Below are 20946 nucleotides of genomic sequence, written 5' to 3'. Positions count from 1 at the left end.
CTTAGCACAAATATATAGATAAAAAACATTCTAACTGATTTGCCTTATAGTTAAAATTTTCCTTTTCCTTCCAGAAACAGGAAACTGTTTTGTTTTGTTTTGTTTTTAAATGGTATTTTGCTTCCATGGGGAAAAGAAAAAAAAAAAAAAAAAAAAAAAGTTGGTGAGAAATTGTGAAGTTTGCATGTCTGGATTTGTATTCTGGTGAGTGGCATCCCTGGCCATGGCAGCAGGTTTTATGGTCTCTTCCAACCCAGCCCAAACCATTCTGTGAAAAAGCTCTCAGAACATCTTTGTGCCTTTAACACTTGTGTTACTGATGTGTAAATTGAATGCTTATTTTGTATACAGTTTTATTATGAGATCCTACCCACTTAATAGGTATGATGTTAATTACATGGGACTACAGAACTTTGGCTTCTGGAAGTAAGGTTTTTTGCTTTTCCTCTCCACCTATGTTCAGGGGACATCCGAGATTCCTACTCAGAGTAGGAATTGCAGTTATACTCCTACCACAGTGCTGTTATGTAAGACAAGGTCTTATGTCTTCCAGTGTTTGCCAAGCAAAGGCAACAAGAAGAAGCCCTTTTTTGTGTGTGTGTTTGGCCTTGTTAGCTAGTTGCATTTTGTATTTAATATTTGGATTTTTCAGTATAAGCCAGAAAATATTTCACAGGGTTTCTTGTATATAAAAATACAAAATAGATACGTATGAAAGAAAGAAAAAGCAAAAAAATTATACTCTCCAGGAAGCTACTCTATAGATTTGCAACATTTATCTATAATTAGCAAATAGAGAAGCTGATTACCTGATAAAGTTTTTGCATTTAAGCAGCCAGTGAGATAATAACTTAATAAGGCCTGTTGGTCTTGGTGTTGATCATTATATTTCTTACAATGAGGTACAGAAATGTCCTGGTGCCTATTATCCTTCAGATTTTATTGCTGGTTTTTTTTTTTTTTTTTCATTCATGGACCTATTTTCTATGGGTCTGGAATGATTGCCACCACCTTTTGTGTGTAGATTGTACATGTTTTAAAAGTAGTTTTTTACTTTCTCCTAATGTTACTAAATGGGAAGCAAGCCTTGCTTTGTTGTAGGCTCAGATTAATCTAAAAACAGTGCCATCTAATGATATATGAGGTTTTTTTCATACTCTCCATGATTTTTGTGCTAGAAAATATGGTGATTGTCTTGCATGCACTGTCAGATACTGTTAAAACATCTCTGCATTTAAAGCTAATTTGAACAAACATGAAATTATGAGAGAGTTTAATTGTTAAGGAGGTTAATGTGAAGTTTATTTTGCATGTGTCTTAGTTACATTTACTGTAACATGATCAAGAGGAACAAGAAAACTAAAGAACACATTGTTCAGATTCATCCTGCTCTCTGCATTTTCTTCTCTGTGTTTGCCCTGGTGTCTGTCAGAGTCAGTCAGATCTGTTTATTCTCTAATATAAAAGTAAATGAAAAAAAGTAATGAAAGAAAGGATTTTCCAGCAAATATCTGTTTCTGGGTCCATCATTCACATAACTTATCTATATGAATACTTTAATATGCATGTGAGTACTATACTGGAGAAGGTCACTTGTGTTTTTGCACGGCTAGTGTCATAGAATCACAGAATTGTAGAATGATTTGGCTTAGAAGGGACCCTAAAGGTCACCCAGTTCCAACCTCTCCTGCATTGGCCTTGATCACTTCCAGGGATGGGGCATCCACAGCTTCTCTGAGCAACCTGTGCCAGTCTCACCCCTCTTCATGGTAAAGAATTGCCTCCTGATGTCAAATTCTAAGCCCACTGTTTTACAGATTAAAGCCATTCTCCCTTATCTATCACTACATGCCCTGATAAAAACTCCCTCTCCAGTTTTCATGTATATATAGTACGTATGGAAGGAGCACTCCACTGGAGCGTTGCTGGAAGGAGAAGTTATAAACAGATCTTTATTTTCAGATGAGACCTGTATTCCCCATCCTTTGTTCTGTTGTGAGCTCAAGATGTTGAATGGTTTAGTAAATATGATACAATTAAGGATACATTCAGAAGTGCATGTGTTTCTCAAGATAATGAAGTCCATGAAACAAAGTATATTTTTAATTTCCTAATACTTATCTAGATTTTCATATTTAACATGTTAGTACAAGTGAGTCAAACAAACCAGGCTTCTATCCATTTAGTTTCTTTTTTAAAACATATTCACTTCATAATTTGTTCTGGTGGGTGCCTCATAAGCTGCATGTTTGTGTGTTTAGGTACATGTTTTAGGTAAGTATCTGTCAGTGTGTATATAAAGCACAAGTTTAGGAGAATTAATTTTTGTAGAGGGTTAGATTTTTTTTATGTGTGTTTTTTCATGTTCAGACATCAAATCTTCATTTTGTGGAGTGACTTCTGACTTTTAAAGGGTGTGGCTGGTGGGCAGTTAGAAGCAAGGTAGTGCCTCAAAAATGATCAAAGGGAGCAAGCTGCAGTATTTCAGAAAACTGTTCTTCAGTCCCATTCATGTCCTGGCCTGTGGGTCAGATAGAAATGGACCTTAATAGAGAGCCTGGTTATCTGTAGGAATAACCTTGGGAAGCACTGTAAGGCAGGAACCTTTGTGACCTTTTAATATGGTTGCCACAACAACTCCTGCCTTCTATCAGGAATCATTTTCTTGTTGTTAAAAGTGATGTGATTTGTGTCACCAACAAAGCATGTGTTGCTTGGTTTCACTCTCTATTAGGAATCAGACATAGGGATGAAGTTGTTTTGTAGTGGAAATAACATGGAAAACTGGCTTTTCAGGTTAAGGGCCAGATTTACATTCAAACACACTGATTTATACCAGCAAGGAATGTCAGCACGAGGGCTTGCTTCCAGCATCAAGAGACAGCACTGCTTCCAAGCATAGCAGTCCCACTTTCTCTCCACCCCTGGTATTTATCACTGTGCTGATGCCTCCCTTATGCTGGCACAAGCACTGTTACTGTTGTGCCATGAACTCTGGGTCAGGGAAACACCCAGATTAAAATTAAACTCTGTCTTTCCACATTTAGTTCTACTGGAGGTCATTTCCCTAGAGCGGTTCCTTAAATGGCCATGCAAACATTTGTGCCAGCTTCAGGAAGGGGTCAGAGCAGGAGATGGGACTGGAAGAGAGCCTGTGGGGGAACAGGGAGTCCTGGATTTCTTAGGCAGTGCTTAGTCTGCATTTGCTGAATGCATACAGGAAGCTTTGGCTCAGGGATGCATTTTCAGTCAGTTTAACCCAGTCTGAGACCAACACTTGAATGGATATTGCCTCCCTCAGAACTTGTCCTGCTCTGAGACATGTTCCTGACCCACCCTGTTTGCCTGTTGTTTCAGGCTGCCTGTTTGATGCAGGCAAGCATCCACACATTCATCTAAAGATGTGGTGCCAAGAGGCAGGGTGTTTCTTATTTATAACTGGATTAATGTTCAGTACAAATCAGCTTGTACTGAAGTAGGGGTTTAGCCAGTAGAACTTACAAATTTCCCTTTTAGTAGTAGAGTCTGATGCTGTGTAGCATGGTTGTTTTTCAATCTGCATACTCCCCTCTCTGAGGAAAATTTTTAAGTGTAGTTTGTGCTAGACTGAAGACAGATGAAGTTAAATGACTAAATGCAGGTTTCTGAAAGTATCTAGTTGTCAAAGGTCCCACTGTGGTCCATGAAAAACTAGGTGGTAAAGTATGAAATTATAAAACTACTCAGCCAATGCAAGTATCTTCTCTATGATGAGTTGAATATTTCTCCAGACACTGTTGGGCATGTTTCAGTTCCCTCAGCATAGCACCAAGTGTACTGTGAGGGCTCCAGCCAACCTGCCTGACCTCTGTCCAACCCTGTTGAAGGGCATGGGTTTCCTGTTAATCATGTGTTATATTTGCCAGCTGTCTGCAGATGTCTCAGATACCTTAAAGGGTCTCAAATGACCCTGAATACCTATCTTTAAACAGTAGGATGCAAATCCACTGACTAGTCTTCCCTGGATATAAAGGATGCTTTGGATAGCTATCTTAGGATGCAGACATCTACCTCATCTAAAGTTAGGTGAAACAAATCTCAAAAAATGCTTTTCAAAAAAACTTGTCTAACATAGCATGTGTGTAATTCAATGCCCGAATGTCTCTCTACATAGAGAGTTCTGGAGGGAAAGTGGGTGAAGTCTTCTAGCTGCTGCTGGAAGGAACAGTGAGGGAACTGAAGTTACTAGAACCAACCAACAGGTCTACTGCTCAGGATAGTTTTGGTTTGTTTGTGGTTTTTTTTTTGTTTGTTTTGTTTTGTTTTGTTTTGTTTTTGTTTTGTTTTTTTCCAGAACATTGCTCTTTACAGTGTCTTTACTCACTGGGATATTTCTAGTGAGTCAGGCTCAGTGGAACCAGCAGTGTCCACAGCCACTGTAATGTTCAGGCCAAAGGCTCGATGGACTACAGGTCCAAAATTTGACTAATGCGAGAAAAAAGGTCAGTGAGTTATACCAACTTAAACTGCAGTATTAAAGCTAGGAGGGAATGCCTAACATTACTGTGCTGTTTTCCAGAAGGAATTTTTCCCTTCAGAACACACTGCTAAATTTTGGTTTACACTCAGAATGTGAAGTTTTAGTTATGTGTCATGGGAAAATGTATGAACTGATTTCTCTTACATGTGCTGTGGGAGACTGCTGTAGTCATGGACTAGGTTCATAAAGAATTGTTCTTGGAATTGTTTTTTACAAGGATTGGAGTATAAGTCAGGTAGAATGGAACTATTAATGCATAGAAAATTACTCTGGAGATCTGCAGGATGTTTTATTTCACTTCATCCAGCAAAATACTATTAGTATCCATAATAGTAATATTATTATCCATGTTACTGATTTATTTTAAACAGCCAAAAAGAATGAATCCTCACCCTGTTACACGGGTTCTTCCAGCCCTTAATGAAGACTTGAATTCTCTGTAAGATGAAAGAGAAATCCCTGTGCATAAATTCAAGTTTAAAAAAATGGTGGATATGGTGCTGTGATCACATTTATTCCCATTTATGTTGGTGATATGAAGTGTATATCACTAGTAAGCAACTATTAGGGATTCTGTGATGACATAGAAGCACAAAAACTGTGTCCCAGGTAAATAGTTTAATGAGCTGCTAATGAGTTGCTTCATTTGCTTCAACAGAGCTGCAGAATGAGACTGATTTTGAACACAAAGTGAAGGCACTGTACTCAAGGAAGTTTAACTGAGTTCACTCTTACATAGGTCTGTGTGTGTGTATCTACAGGAAATTATGTATCTACAAGAAATTATGTATACATATATAATTATATTGATTAATATATATACAGAGAGAAAGAGAAAGAAAGAGACTTGCAATGTAGGAACATATTAAAGAATATTTCATAGAAGTAGTGCATATCAATTTTCTTTATTAATCTAACTATGTTAAATCTGGCTTAAGTTCATCAGTTGAAATGCACATGATCTCTTAAAATATAGGATACATAGCTGCTGGGAAGAAATTCAGATTCATCCCAAAACTTATATGAAAAATGTAAATCTTCATGGTCGAAAAATGTGATGTCAATCATTTGAGCATATCAGGTATAAAATTCCTTAGCATTAATTATGTTCTCTATATTCCACACAAATTACCACACAAATACTTTGATGTTAACTCATGCTGTTAACTGATGTTAACTTATAAATTAGTATTCATATTGCATTGTTTGGTGATGATTGCACTTCACACTGGCTATTGGGCAGCTTGAAACCATAGAAATGAATGCTGACCTTGAGTTCACTGCTGGCATTTGCAGTATAGTGCTGAAATGTTAGGAATGGAGGGAATTTTAAAAGTTATATTCTCTAAATATGCATGTTTATAATTTTTCTTTTCCCATATTAATAATAATATTCTGGCATAGGTTAGGACATATAAATACTTACTACATTCAAGAGATTTATACCTTGTTGAAATGTATAAAGAAAGGTATAAAGCACTCTAAGCTATTTTCTTGACACACTATTTAGTTTTCATAGGAAAGTAATGAAAGCTTTAGCTGTTCCATTACTGACCAGATAATGCTGATTTCTTGACTACTAAGTGTCAGAACATTTTGTGTATTGACTCAAATATAGAACTGTAAAATCACAGAATCATTAAGGTTGGAAAAGACTTCCAAGATTATAGAATCCAACTTTTGATTAAACATCATAATGTCAACTAAGTTCCACGTTCAGTCATTTCTTGAACACTTCTAGGGATGGTGACTCCATCAGCACCTCAGGCAACCTATACCTGATCACTCTTCCATTGAAAAAAAATTTTACTGTTGTCATACCTGAACCTCCCTTGGTACAGTCATTTCCTCTTGTCCTCTCACTACTGCTTGAAAGAAGAGACCAACCCCCGCCTTGCTGCAACCTCCTTTCAAGCAGTTTTAGAGTGATGAAGTCACCCCTGAGCCTCCTCTTTTTCAGCCTAAACATCCCCAGCTCCCTCAACCACTCCTCATATGATTTATTCTCTAGCTCCTTCCCCAGCTCTATTGCCCTTCTCTGGACATGCCCCAGCACCTCAATGTCTCTCCTGTAGTGAGTGGCCCAGAACTTGACATGGGATTTGAGGTGTGGCCTCAGCAGTGCCAATTGCAGGGGCACAATCCTTGCCCTGCTCCTGCTGGCCACACCATTCCTGCTACAGGCCAGGATGCCATTGGCCTTCTTGGCTACCTGGGCACATGCTGGCTCATGTTCACCTGCTGTTGACCAGCACCCCCAGGTCCTTTTTTGCTGTGTCACTTTCTAGCTACTCTTCCCCCAGCCTGCAGTGCTACATGGGGCTGTTGTGACCCAAGTGCAAGACCTGGAACTTGGCCTTGTTGAATCTCACACAGTTGGCCTCAGCGCATTGATTCAGCCTGGCTAAATCCCCCTGCAGAGCCTTCCTGCCTCAAGCAGATCTGCAGCAATCATATCAGACTGAGTTTTCTTTCCATCATTATTCTTTGAAACATTTTACATAATTCCACACAATACTTACTGCTGACTTTATATATATTTATAGGAGTTCACTTGTGTGTCAACCATAGACAAAAAATTGTACAAAATATTAAGTACTATATTGCAGAGAGCATTCAGGAAATTACAGGAAAAATTCACAGTAACTTTTGCTCTATTTGTAATAATATGGATTTGGTGGGGTGTTTGGTTTTTTTTTTAATTTTTTTTTTTAATTTTGCAATCAGTGGGTGTGCAGAAACACTAAGTGACAGTGCATATTTAATCATAAAATTTGATTTGGTGTGAGCGGAAATTTAGATATTACAAAGCCAGCTTCACTCAATACTGCATGATATAAGAAGAGAATGCATATTTACTCTATAGTTGAAATAGAGTATAGCCATAATAGGATATGCTCAAATTTCAACTGTTAATCTGGAATATTTTCATCACTATATATATATGTGAATAAGTATACTTATATGTAGTACAAATCATAAGTATGCTTTTATTTCAAGCTTCTATGCACTTCTGCATAACATTTTTTTTATTCAGATCTTGTTGCATGCTTTCTAAGGGAGCAAAGAGTTAACCTAAAAGGTTATAGCTTTCCCATAGAATGTACTGTCCAAATCTCATTCTCAAGATCTCTTAGGAAGAAAATGTTTAACCATAGTCTGAATGAAATTCCAGGCCCACTTTCATGCAATTAATTTTGCCAGCCTGTTCTCCAGTAGATTTAAATAAGTGTTCTGCTTATCAAAATGTGACTCAGAGAAAGCAGTGCCCTTTGAGGACGCTGGTGTGAAAACGGGCTGTGAAATTTGTCTAACATATATGGCTGGCACATCTGTAGTTGAGTAATGTTAAAGGAAAGTGTAAGAAAAAAGGTTGGAAGATTTGGCCTGTATTATATGTCTATGTAAGCAGCTAATGTAATTACCCCAAGAAGGGCATGTGATGAGAGACTAGGGAGCAAATGGTTTCTGTGGCCACACGTGAGTAGGAAAGAGAGAGACAAATGTGCCCAACAACCTGTAGAATGCACTGTCAAAAAGCACTGAGAGAACCCAAGATTGAAAATACCCTAATTTATTTTCTTCTAGCCAAATCTAAACCTTTTCTGTCTGTGGAGCAACATAGTCCTTTAGTGAGCTACTCAAGACAGAGTTTAATGAACTATCTAATGAATCAGCAGGGTTGAGGAGGCTCAGCAGAGCATCCATCTGGTAAAGCTTTGCCTCTGGCAGGGCTGAGTCATGTGGCACTCTCCTTTGTGCCATGAAGAGGTACCTACTAAACTAAAGCTTGCTTGTGTCGCTCTAACAGGATGCACATACTGTGTCTTGCCCCCCCATGTTCATGAGCAAAAGCATTTTAAGGTATCTTGGTGACTGTAGTTTGAAATACCTGTTCAATAAAAGAACTACAACCTAGGGCTCTTAATGTAAGCACCTACTAGAGCAAATGTGTCCGCATTGAACAAGTAGTTTTTGAGACAGTACACACACATTTCTTCTCACTTTTCACTCCAATGTTCTTTAACATAAGGACCTTTATCAAACTTATCCTGGAAGTTGCTCATTAACTAGACAGTGAAAAGAAAGTGCTTTCCCATGGTTATATTAGACGGTATTACCCTCATTATCCTCTCAAGAACTTACTCAGGGAGTATGTGAAGAACAGAGGTATTGCTTGTGTCTCAGCAGCTAAGAACTCTAAAAGATATATTGATTTATTAACATGAGATAGGAATCATGTCCAAACGATTAGAAATATGTTTGGACAAAGATGGCTCAAGGTCTCAATATGTTATCTTGAGATATTTGAGTTAAAATGTACAAAAACAACTTATTGTGAGACGTCTTTTGAACTAAAGCACCCACTTTTAGACTCATGGAATGATTTTGGGTTTGAAAGGACCTTAAAATTCATCTGATTTTAAACATTCTGTTCAATTTAGTAAAAAAATGTCTAGTTTCATCTGTTCAAAAATTTTTGGAGTGTTTTACTGTAGGAGGTGGAGATAAAGGCAAGTGAGAATATCCCTTTGGTCAGTTTGGATTAGCTGTCCTATTTGTGAACCCTGCCAAGATCTTGCCATCCCCAACCTAGTGAAGGGTGGTGAAAAGTTGGAGAGACAGCTCTGATGCTGTGCCAGCACTGCTCAGCAGTAACCAAAAACACTGGTTATCAAGACCAATGCAAAGCACACCACTGTGAGGGCTGCTGTGGGGAAATGAACTCCATCTCAGCCACATCCAATGCAACCTTATAAATAAATTAGTAATATTTGCCCTCTTTGAAAAAGAATGAGAAAGTGACCCAGGTAAACAAGTGATTTTTTAAAATAGGCAATGTAGCAGGTACTTCTTTGGAAAGCTTAAGGCTAAAGCTCACCCTTCTAAGTGACAAGACAGGACTGACCTATAGAGTTAAAGCAGGAAAATTTCTCTGACACAGAGAAACCAGTCAAGGATCTGATCTAGCAAGGGTGTGGGCATGAGTAAAGTTACATATGCATATGTTAGAATGATTGAAACTTTATTATGGATCACGTTACTTTTCAGATCTACCTCATATTTTTCTTTAGAATGTGTGGCATAGATTGTTTTGCACAGGAGGATCAGCAGTGTATTTCTTTCAAGCTGACCAAGTGGTCACTCAGTTTTCACAGATGAGCTGAAATGTGCATCTTTCCAGAGGTGTCAAGCACAGGACAAGCAATCAGTGACATTTCATATATTGCACAGTTGTCTGTATGACGATTAATACCTTTGCCATCTCATTTTCTGCTGTTAACTTAATTCATATCCACACCTGTTTGATCCTATAGAACACAGAAAAAATCCTGTAAGCTATGCACCTCTTATATGCTTCTCATGTTCCTCTCATTAATCAAGACTGCTAATTAAGACATCCATTTTCTTCTAAAATTAAGGTAAGAAGAGAAAGAAATATTCTCAAAAGATATCCAGGGGAGAGGCTTTCACAGGTATCTCTGTGGCAATCAGTGACTAGAAGGGTTTCTGTAGCCATCTATACTTATGCAGCTGGAGGACTGCCCAGGCTGATTCCATCTGAGATGTCCTATTAATCTCACCAGTGAGCTTTGTCATTTTCTCACCTCTGTCCTGTTCTCCAGCCTCTGCTGTATCCTCTATTCTTCATGGCCCTATGGTCCATGCGATTTCTTTGGCATTCCTGGAATGGGCTTCCTTGGTCACTAGCATGTTGTTGCATCCTACAAGAACCAGAAATACAAACGAGTAGTGAGGGCACTGTCACATTTAACGGGGGAAAGAAAATGAATATTTTGAACAGCCATGAAATCAGTTTAAAATAACAAGTTTAACACCCCCAGCCAAAAGGAGGAGGTAGGTGATGACAGCTCAGCACTGTGTCATCAGCTTTGTTCAGATTGCTGCAGGCAAGAGTTTTCCCAGTGACTTCCCAAGCGCCTCCCATGGTGCTGCAGCCCGGGGAACTGCCCTGGTTTGTGTCTCAGCAACCTCAGCAGCTACAGCAGGTGATATGTGGGAGGCTGAGGTCACGTCCCAACAGGTGAGTGCTATGCACTCACTTTCAAGAAAGGGTGGGAGACAGCTTTCTTTAAAAGTGATAAACATTTCTGCTGGCTGGCAAGTTCAAACTGCTGCAATCGCACCTCTGCACATTTCTGTATGAACTCTAAGGCAAAAAATGTAAACTTGAAACCAGAGATACCCAGGCCTTCACCTGCCTCTATGCAATAGCCAACAGATTTGGTGGGAGCCAGACTTGACGTGAGAAAAGCTCCCTGACCCTTGGGAAAAGGCTGAAGGATTTTAATTTCCCAATGCATGTGGGAGAGCAGTGGTGGAAATCTGCATCAAAATTTTTTCAGAAGCTTGAGGAATGCCAACTCAACATAAATAGCTAAAACCATAATCTGTTTTCAAGCCCAATAAAATGTGAACCATACGTAAATAAGTTGTTAAAATCTGTTGTATGATAAAACCAAATTTGATTGTAAATATGCAGGTTTTTTTCTACTGCTGATTTAATTTAGGTGCTACTTATCGCAAAGTATAACTGAAGAGAAGAAGGAGAAAGAAATGTTGTGTTGGAAGCAACATACTATCAAGATTGAGTTTTCATAATTTCACAGTCACTTCTGATTTATGTCTGTTGAGCTTCTCTCTTGGAAAACCCACACTGCTCATATTATTCTGTGCTTTGAACTCTATTTTTCACTTCTGAAGTACTTTTGTGCACTAATTTTTAATATTTAAAGAGATTTCTGACATCTTGGCTTGAATCTTTTAAGGAGTCTTTCACTTCTTCCAGTTTGTTTTTTTTTTCATTCTTCCAATATATGTTGTGACTACAACATAGGAATTTCAGATAAAATAATACAGGAATATATTATAATTGCTGCCATAGGAATATACAGTTCTGCCCCTTAGGATAGACTTCAAATAACACAAAAAAATTTGTCATGATATAAAAAAATAACACCTTATTGCAAAAATATTTATTTCCTCTGCAGAACTAATATCTTTGGCTACTCTGCAAGGTTTGTCTCAAGTCAAAGTTAGCGACTTCAAAAGGAAACCTTTTCTATTCTTGTTTATATCAACAATTTTTATTTTTTCTGTTTTTTTTAATCTGCCCTTGCTGAGCAGGACTAAATCACTTGCAAAAGGTTATAGGTTTGACATAGCTTAAAAAGGATGAAAGGAACCACAAAGGAGTTTCTCTTCTCAAATAATATTAAAAGTTAAATATTTGAGATTACCTGGTACAATTACTCTGAAATGAATTAAAAATAAATGTTAAATGAACCTGTCTGACATTTTTTCTCCTCCAGTCAGTCAGGCATTTTATTTGTTGTATTGCCAGAACAGAAAAGGAACCACAATTCAAGTCTCTGGAAGTAAATTCTTAATAACAAAAAGCAGTTCAATCACTTTGACACAGAGTTAAAAGAATGCTTTTTGTGTAATGCTCAGTGTTATAGGAAGTCCAGTTGATAAAATGGAAACATTATTCCAACTTGTTTAGAGTAAGTTTTGCAAATAATAACAACATCTTTAATTCCTCTTGCATACATTTTCCTCTTAAGTCTGTAAAATTTGAGATTTATGAGTTTGGATTGCAATCTGGAGGGAAATTTTTCTACCAAGACAGTGTTCAACAGCTAGGAAAAAAAAAAAAAAAGTTGAAAAGTTCAATTACTTCTTCAAGGGTAATCTGTCAATTTGACAAAAAAAAACCAATTTAAAATTCATTGGGAAAAATTAGAGATCTCAGTTTCAGATGATACCACTCATGCACCCTGGTTTTAAGCATAATAATGATTTTGCAAGCATTGGAATATTAGGCACCTATGTAAGAGTTTGCAGTATTGGGTTCTAAATGAAAATGTAGTCTAATGAAAGGGAAATTGGTCTATTCTTTTTCCAGAATTTCTTAAAATAGTACAATAACAAGTGAGATAATATTTTGATTGTAATTATATTTCTCCTGATTCCTGTTCTATTGTAATGTCTTGCATTTGTGAGGTTGCAGTACATTTTCTGTTATTACTCATAAACTGACTGGGGCTTAGGATGTGCCATGACCCTCAAATTTAACACTTTGTCTGAGTAGGTTTTAAATGAGAGTAGTTTTCCTATGGTACAATATATGTGTACTTTAAAGGTATAAACCAGAAAACAGGTCCCCTATGTGATAGTAACTCAGATGGTTGAGCTAAACCCGTTATTCTGTGAGCCAAAGAAATGAACCTTGCTTCAATTCAGTTGGAGCCTCTTGGGAGAAGTTGTCTGGCGCCACAAAACAAATTAGTAAGCAGAGACTGAAAACTATTAAGTTTATTTTAAGAATGTGTTGTCAGAGATCTAATAAATTTACTTGTTGCTGCAGGCCATGCATGTATGAAGACTTAACTAATCCAGGTGGTGGTTTTTTTCCTTAAGAGGGAGGTGCAGGGTGTGCATCTTTAGAAAAAAGGTATTGTGCTTTAGGTAATGTGGGCATTGTTTAATGATAGACATGACAGATTGAGTGGTATGTTTGGGTTTTCTCTGTTTAATACTCACAAAGCAATTTAAATTAATTTCTCATGCAAAGTTAGTGACTACACAAAATACTAATTAGTTTAATGACAGCATGGAAATAACTTTATAGTAGCAGAACTGTTCTTCTAAACCAAATAACTTTTTTGTTGTTGTCATGTTTAAATATTCCAAAGATTACTTTTAGAGTATTTAAATTTACAAGTTTACCATATAACAGTTCATAACCAGTTGTGTCTTTGAGTTTTCTCAGGATTCTCCTTTGTCAAGACGACTTAACTGGGTTTAGTTAGCTATATAGACTGGTGAGTTGAACACATTCCCATTACATTCAGTGGAGTGGGTCAAATCTTTCCAGAAGGTGATCCAGTTGTTCATATAAGATGTGCCTAGTTCTTTCATTTCCTTGTGGCTAGATAGCTAGGTTTAATTAAAAATACATCCTTTATAGGATAACATTAGATGATACGAATCCTATGTCTAGGAAAGATCTCTTGTAGATCTCTAAGGCAGATCTCTTGTCTTCACCTTTTGTGGAACCGGAGCCAATTGATTATGTTCCTGTGCTCCGGAACCTGAGCAAAAACATACTGTGTTTTGCCAGGAATGGTTACTCACTGGAGATACTGAATTTTTTTGCTCTGAGTTCTTTTCTGCTCAGAAGCAGTGGTCATCCTGCAGAGCTAGTCCCTCGCTTACAGCACAGAATCCAAAACCAGCAAGAGTACCTTTTGGGTTCCCTAGAAATCAATTACAGACTAAGAACTTAATATGCATAAAGGCTTTCAAAGACATACAGTGCTCCAGCATATTTTTTGGTGATTTAGATTGGGTTGCTCTTTATCCACTCTGTTCTTTCCTTTCAAAATTGTCTCTTGGTGCAGCCAATAGAGTGACAGTATCCTGGCTCTCAGTGAATTTCTACAGAGCTGATTTTTAATTAAATTAATTTAAAGCTATGAGACTAATTGGCTGAGAGACAGTGCATATTTGCTTGCACAGTTTTTGTCAATGAAAAATCAAGTTAATCTCTTAATCAGAACCCAGTTAATCTCCTGCAGACAGGACATAGACTTGAATTGGGAATTCCTTGAATTAACCCAGTGTGAATCTCCAGACTGCCCTTGGAGACATTCTTAGTGACACTTAGTTGACTTTTATGAGGATCCAAATTTAATACGCACTAGATGACCTTGACATTCATGCCTTGTCTCTCACTTCCTCATTCCTTTTGTAAGAAACTACATGGTATTCTTCAGATAATTCTTCTGTTACATGGCTTTAGGCATTTGCTTGTTCTGAACCCCGTCAAATGTGGCCCTTCCAACTTGTTTCTTGGGGGTAGACATAAAATGAAAAAGAGTTACAGAAAGTACTGAAAGATGGAAACTGTCTGCAGTTCATTGGATACCAGCAATTATACTCCAGGCAAGCTAAGTCCATAATGCTGGGAAGTGTGTGTTTTCTCATGAGACTTTCAGAGAAAGCATTGTTTTAGACCCTAATCACTTGGGAGAGGTTTAGGGGGTTCGTTTTGGCTGTTCTGCAAATATATTGAGTTACAGTGGCAGATGCAGTACAGGAGAGGGCACAGTCCAGCACGTTGTTTTAGTAATTGGGATTTATTTCAATATACTTGAAAGACACTTAAAACCATGAAGCATTTTAAAGCTTTTCTAATCGGGTAATATCATTAGGTTATCTTATGCATTGTTAAAGTCGGTTCAAAACTTTCTAGTGGCACATGTGGTGTGCTGGGTTAACTTAGGCATTTAACTTCTGCAATTTCCATATGAAATTAAGGCAGTTTTACAGTATATACCCTTTCTGATAGCAGAGGAAATAGCATTTGATCATAGAATCAGATTAGTTTGGGTTGGAAGGAACATTTTCAGGTCTAGTCCAATGATGTGCTGCCTCAATGCATTGAGAGCAGAACATTTATTGTCCGCTTTATTGCTAGGGGCAGTGGTAGGGATGAGAGCGAGGGAATAGTTAGGCAGAAAAAAAATAGCTGCTTAAGGCCTTTGACTTTTTAACCTGAAGCTAAAATGTACTGGGACCATTACACAGTATGGCAAATCAGAGTTGTTGAAACTATGTGCATTGAACTGGGTCTATGTATTTATTCTGACTAGCAGAATCACCTAGGATTTATATGTTTCTCCTGTATTCTGGTAAAAATAGGTTTATACTTCACATGAATGACTAGGGAAATAGCGTGGGGAAGTGGAGAGTGCTGAGGTTCACAGAAGCTTCATGGCTAAATGGGGAATCACAATGCTGAGAACTAAAATTTCTGCATTTTGTACCAGATTTTGCTTCTAATAAACCTGTTGATGGGACTTTATCCCAACAGTGTATGTTAACTGACTTGCCTTGATACAAAAGAGGCAATCAAAGATTAAAAAATGGAATAGATGTCTCAAAATGGACGATTTCCTGTTCTTCCCTCTGTGTGCAACAGACAGGTGGACATGTAAACAAGTCAACAAGTATTGCACTGCTGTACAGTGATTCCTGAACTGTAGGAAAACTGTTAATACATCACAGCTGTTTTGATTCTCCTTAGTAACATCCTTTTGCAGACTATTTAGAAAGCAAAATAAGAAGAGGAAGGAGAAAAGACCAGTAGAAAAAGCTTTGAAGAAATTATTTTTTCTTAGTGCTTTATTTACTGGTTGCTTTTTTCCACTCTCTTCTTTTTGATATATGTTCTTTGTCCTGGAGGAATTTATAGGTTGGGTTTTTTTCCCCCATTAAGCAACCTTAGCTAATGACTAAAGAGAGCAGATACATTGTACCTTGGAGCTCTACAGGTCCGAGATAGCTGTGTTTGTACAGACATATCTTGTGCACACAATGTGTGTGTGTGGCTGTGGTTATGCAGGGTAGGCACTCTTGCTGATTAATCTCTGATTTATGCCACTCAGCAGGGAAGTCAATATCTGCATCAAGCTGCATCAATTTCTGTTATGTCAATAAGTGAATACTGAGCTGCATTTATATGCTTTTATTTATGAATTAGGGTCTGGAGACTCTCCTAGGGACAGAAAAATTACAATGAGGCTTTCCTTACAGAATGGCCATTTTTTTGGCCCGCCAGGTCAACAGTGCTCAAGGTACACAATTTAATGTTAGAATTATTTTTTACACTGTCTTTACATAGCTCTGTGATCTATGGAGAAAACTGGGAGAGATTCTTTCCTTCTCTGAGCTCTTTGCACCATGATAAAAAATTCTGACAATCTAATCTGTTTTTTTTCATGGAGGATTATATTTTTAAGATACCTGAACAGTATGGCTGGAAAGATGAATGCTTGAATGGGAATATTAATTTAAATATTTTTCTTTGAAACAGTTGACTGACCAAGTCCTCCTCCCCCTCCTCTTTTATTCATGTTGTGTAACTGAATCTGGTTTTTCCAGATTACTTGATCTTTTTAGGCATTTCTTGTTTGATGATCTGTGCAAAAATAATACGCCACTGTTTTCTGACAGGCAAACAATTTACTGACAGGATTTCTATAAAGACCAATTCCAAATTATATCTATCTTTGACTTGTCATGTACAGGCAAACCTTTTCAGAGGGTTTTGTTCTTAAGGCCTCAGTCATAAAGTCACTTTGTGACTCATTTTAGATCCTAACCTTCAGCTCCTTACAAAGTTTCTAAATGTCTCACAACTCTTGGCATGTCATTTCTCATTAATATCTCACTGCTCCACCTCCCATCTAGCATCTTCTGATTTGCCACTGCTGCCCTCTGTTCTCTGGCAAAATTTTGGAGATGAGTTTTCATGCCTCACTTTAGCAGCATCTTACCAACCACATTTCATTGATGCAAAGTTCCTTTGGATTTACCTTGTTCTAACACTGCGCTCCTTCCTTTTCTGTAGTCTTAAAAGTAATGGCTTCCCTCTCTGGACATCCGATGTATTTGTACTGCCAGCACTTGTCTGGAAGAGGAATAAAAGCAAAACTGTCACTGGGGCACAGTAGCTTGATGATTTGCCCAGCACCTAAATGTCTGACTGTGCCCAAGGGCAGTGCTTGTGAGCAGTGCACAATCCACCTGCTGATAGGAATATTATTGTAGGGCACGTACTTATTTTAATAGTGAACCAAATAAAAGTGGCATGTGCTGTTTTCTGAAAGCTGTACTCTTGATATTCTTCACAGGTGTTGTGTTTGTGTGGTGCTTGGCTCTATTACGTTGTAGCTGTTTCATCCAGATTAGGCAGGGGGGAATTCACCTTACCCAGCATTAAATGGCTGTAATGAAAGTGTCTACAATGCAAAGGGTCACAAGAGGAGTTTTTGCTGAAGAAAAATGCAAATATTTTTGCATATTTCAAGGCAAAGTTAATATTATTAAAAAATAAATGCCTAAATTAAGTCATAGCTTTACAAAATGCCTCTTTCCTGGGTTTGGGTATAAAGACAGTTTAGGATTCCTAGCCCCAAAATAAATACCTGAAATTAAGTAAATTATATCATATGCTTCCTGCTCTGTTTTGTTAGAGGTCTGTAGTAATAATAATAATAATAACAATAATAATAATAATAATAATAATAGTAGTAGTAGTAGTAGAAGTAGTACTAGCTAATAATAAGAAGGACAGCAGTTTTATTCTGTGGGACAGTGGTCTGTGAAATGGCTTGTATAAATCAGAAAACATGTCTTCTGGACATAAAAAAGCACAAAGTGAAAACACAAAGTTTTTCCTATATTATTTTGTTAATATACCTATATTATTTTTTAAAGCTGATGGGTTTGGTATTGCACATTCTAAAAGGTGAACATTATATATTTCAGGGACAGAAGTAGTTCTGTAAAAATGGAGGCTTGCTGTAACCCCCTTAAGAAATATACTTTTTTGTTTGGTTGTTGGGGTTTTTTCATTCTATTAAAAATTAGAAAAAAACAACTGAAAGCAAGAAATAAGTGGAATGAAGACAATAATAAGTATTTTTATTGCCTGTCTTATGCTTTTTTTCTTCCTAAATTTCATTCATAAGGGACCTGTATAAGATGTAGATTGTGTGCATTTGTCCACAGCACATTTAACCTTGAGTTTTTTGGATAAGAGAACAATTTATGCCAGGTTTTCTTTTGTTTTCTATCCTCTGGTTAGAGTATCTTTTGTTTAAAAGGATGCAAACTCTGCTAGAAAATTTTCCTTTACCTTGGCAGTTTCAAATACCTGACATTCTCATTTGTAGTAAGCTCATGCAGCAGTATTTCTCCTCAATAGTGGTACAAATAGGTTCTCTCTCCTCTAAAAGACAGTAAATTTCCATCCTTTTTATTTGTCAGAAACTTTTATCCTTCTCTTAAATTATGGTCAAATTGGGCAGTGTGTTCAAGGGTGGCGCAGAAATTACTTTTCTCACTGGATTAGAGAAAAAGAAGTATTCTGTTACATTTGTCCCCATAAACTAATGGGAAAACATAACATACAGCTAACCTAATGTAAGTGGTGTTGTAGTTACTGCTGTAACTCTATAGCTGCTGGTTCTCTCTGGTGCTCATTAGTTTCTGGTATGTGTGTTTGTAGCCTTCCCCTTTGTCAGAAACAATAGTAATCAAAAGAGCAGAAAGGAGCAACAGGGTGAGGAGTGCAGGGAGATACTCCAGTAATCATTTCCCTCCTTTCATTTACACAGTACCTTTGCCTCCATGTGAGATTGCACAACTTTAGTTCCTGGTTTTTCTAGTAGGCAAGTCAATAAAGAAACATAGAGGCTTATCTTTGAAGCATAGTGAAAGCATGTTGAGTGGCTGCCTCATGGAAGAAACTGGAAGGGGTAAACCAACCTTCATTTGTCTCTTCCTCCAGTAATTAAGCCATGAATTAATTTAAATGCTTAGATATGTCTCTCTGCTGTTCACTTTTTTCACCAGCTTGGGTACAGAAGTGCTAATTTCTAAAAGAAATTTCTTTCATATTCAAGACAGTTGGTACCTGAGCAAACCTTGTTCTGTAGCAGCACCTTGTGGGAAGGAAATCAGACTACAGTCTCCCAAACAGGCCAGCATTCCCAGAAGACAGTTGCTGAGTGAGCATCTGCCATCAGTGAGCTGAGCAGCTTATTTTATTCTGTAGAACTTACAGAAGTCTAGAGTAATAAAAAGCACATCCATTAGGATGATATACAGGCACCCCCAAATACATTTTAATTAATGCCTGATGCTTTTTTCCTGAGAAATAAGAAAATTAATGTACTATATTTGTATACATTTAAGAAAAAATTTACACCTATGTGTATCAAATGTGTTATGGTTAAGTTCCTTACTTGTAATTTCTAAGTTTTAAATCCTTAAAACCCTTGGATTGTCATGTCCGGATAGATACCTGTCTTACCCAGGATACAAGCTTGCATGAACCTCCAAAGACAAAGTAATCTTTAACAAAAATGAAATGCTATAAATATATATTTTTAATTTTGTTTTGCAGGAGGCAATAAACTGAAGAATCAACATTTTCGCCTAAACTGGGCATGGATCTCCTTAGAAAAGGAGTATTACTTAGTAAATGAAGACACCAAGTATCTTGATGTTGTTCTTAAACGGAGAGGTTACCTGGGAGAAACGTCTTTTATAAGTAAGTTCAATTCTAACCTTATCAGTCGCTTCTATAAATCACTGCCCAGGCAGTTGATGTACTGTATCAGTGCAACTATATCCTATGGCTGCTGTTTCACGATGAGAAAACTATATTCCAAGGAATAAGTTTATTTATTAACAAGTGTATCTTTTATATGCTATGTATATCATTTCTTTAGTTAAAAAATGAAACTTTTCCTTTTGTGTTTGTCTTCTGTCAATTAATTTCTGAATAAACAACTGAAGACATAGTCTTTCTTTCTTTGATTTGATTGATACCACTGTTTATTTGTTTCACAGAATGCAGTTCCTGTCCAGAAATATGATGAAAAAATAGATAATGATAAAAAAATAGAGTTGTAGCAATTGAAAAAACAACAATAAACATGTATCATTTTCCAGGAAGACTGTTGTAAGCAGGTCTGACCAGCAGCTACAAGCATTAGGCTCATTTTCTTCACTCAATGTTGGCAGCCAACTGAGGCTGATACAGGAGGTGTTGAAAACTGTTTGCAGTGTCTGGGGAGTGAAAAGGTGAAAAAAAGGTTGTGTTATCACATCCTGCAACCTCACACCTGTTTCTAGCTTCTGGATCTGTTTCCTCCTCTGATGCATTTGCACCAGGGAACATTATCCTTGTACAATTTCACACTGAAACTTATAATAAGCTTATACTGCTTAGAGAAAACACTCAATTTAAAGCTGTTTTTGCAGACATATGTAAGCATTTACCTGGCAAGTTTCTGTTTAGGGCTTTTTCTTATTAAAAATCTGAGTTTCCGGTAATGAGATGCAGTAGGGACACCTATTTTAACATGAGATTTAGGGTATATAGACCTTAACCAACAGGCTCTTACTTAAAAGATTCAGGTTTGAACAGTGAACCAACTTTATTAATATATTTATTTTAAAGAGATAAATACATAGTTAAGAATGTTTGGTTTAAGTTAATTACTGGTTCTGAATAACAAATGCTGATATGACTTTTGATCCTTCAGATAGATTGTTTACAAAATTTTCTACCTATGGATTTAAGGTCAGTTTTAGTATTGAGCTGACAGAAAAATCAGCAAAACCAATTTGAGTAACGTGCCTCCAACTCCCTTAATCCAGCAAATAGAATTACAGAATTGGAAAGAGTATAAAACATATTGGTCAAGATGCTTACTGGCCTTTCTGGTCAGTATGCAGTGCCAAAGTGGCTGAAGGCTTATAGGTTATATAAATTTGGCTATGACTTAGGACAAGTCACAAGCCTGCAGAAAGAAAGGCAA

General features: G+C 37.2%; 1 protein-coding gene across 1 annotated transcript in view; it reads left to right on the top strand.

Annotated features, from left to right (window-relative positions):
* Positions 1-20946, top strand: part of FREM2 (FRAS1 related extracellular matrix 2) — a 118512-nt gene that overhangs the window by 44360 nt on the left and 53206 nt on the right. The window contains exon 3 of the mRNA XM_021526624.2: positions 19524-19670. Coding sequence (XP_021382299.2) covers positions 19524-19670 — 147 coding nt within the window. The remainder of the gene's footprint in view (positions 1-19523; positions 19671-20946) is intronic.

This window comes from Lonchura striata, chromosome 2, assembly GCF_046129695.1.
Source record: "Lonchura striata isolate bLonStr1 chromosome 2, bLonStr1.mat, whole genome shotgun sequence".
NCBI lineage: Eukaryota > Metazoa > Chordata > Aves > Passeriformes > Estrildidae > Lonchura > Lonchura striata.
This window is presented reverse-complemented; position numbering and strand designations above follow the sequence as displayed.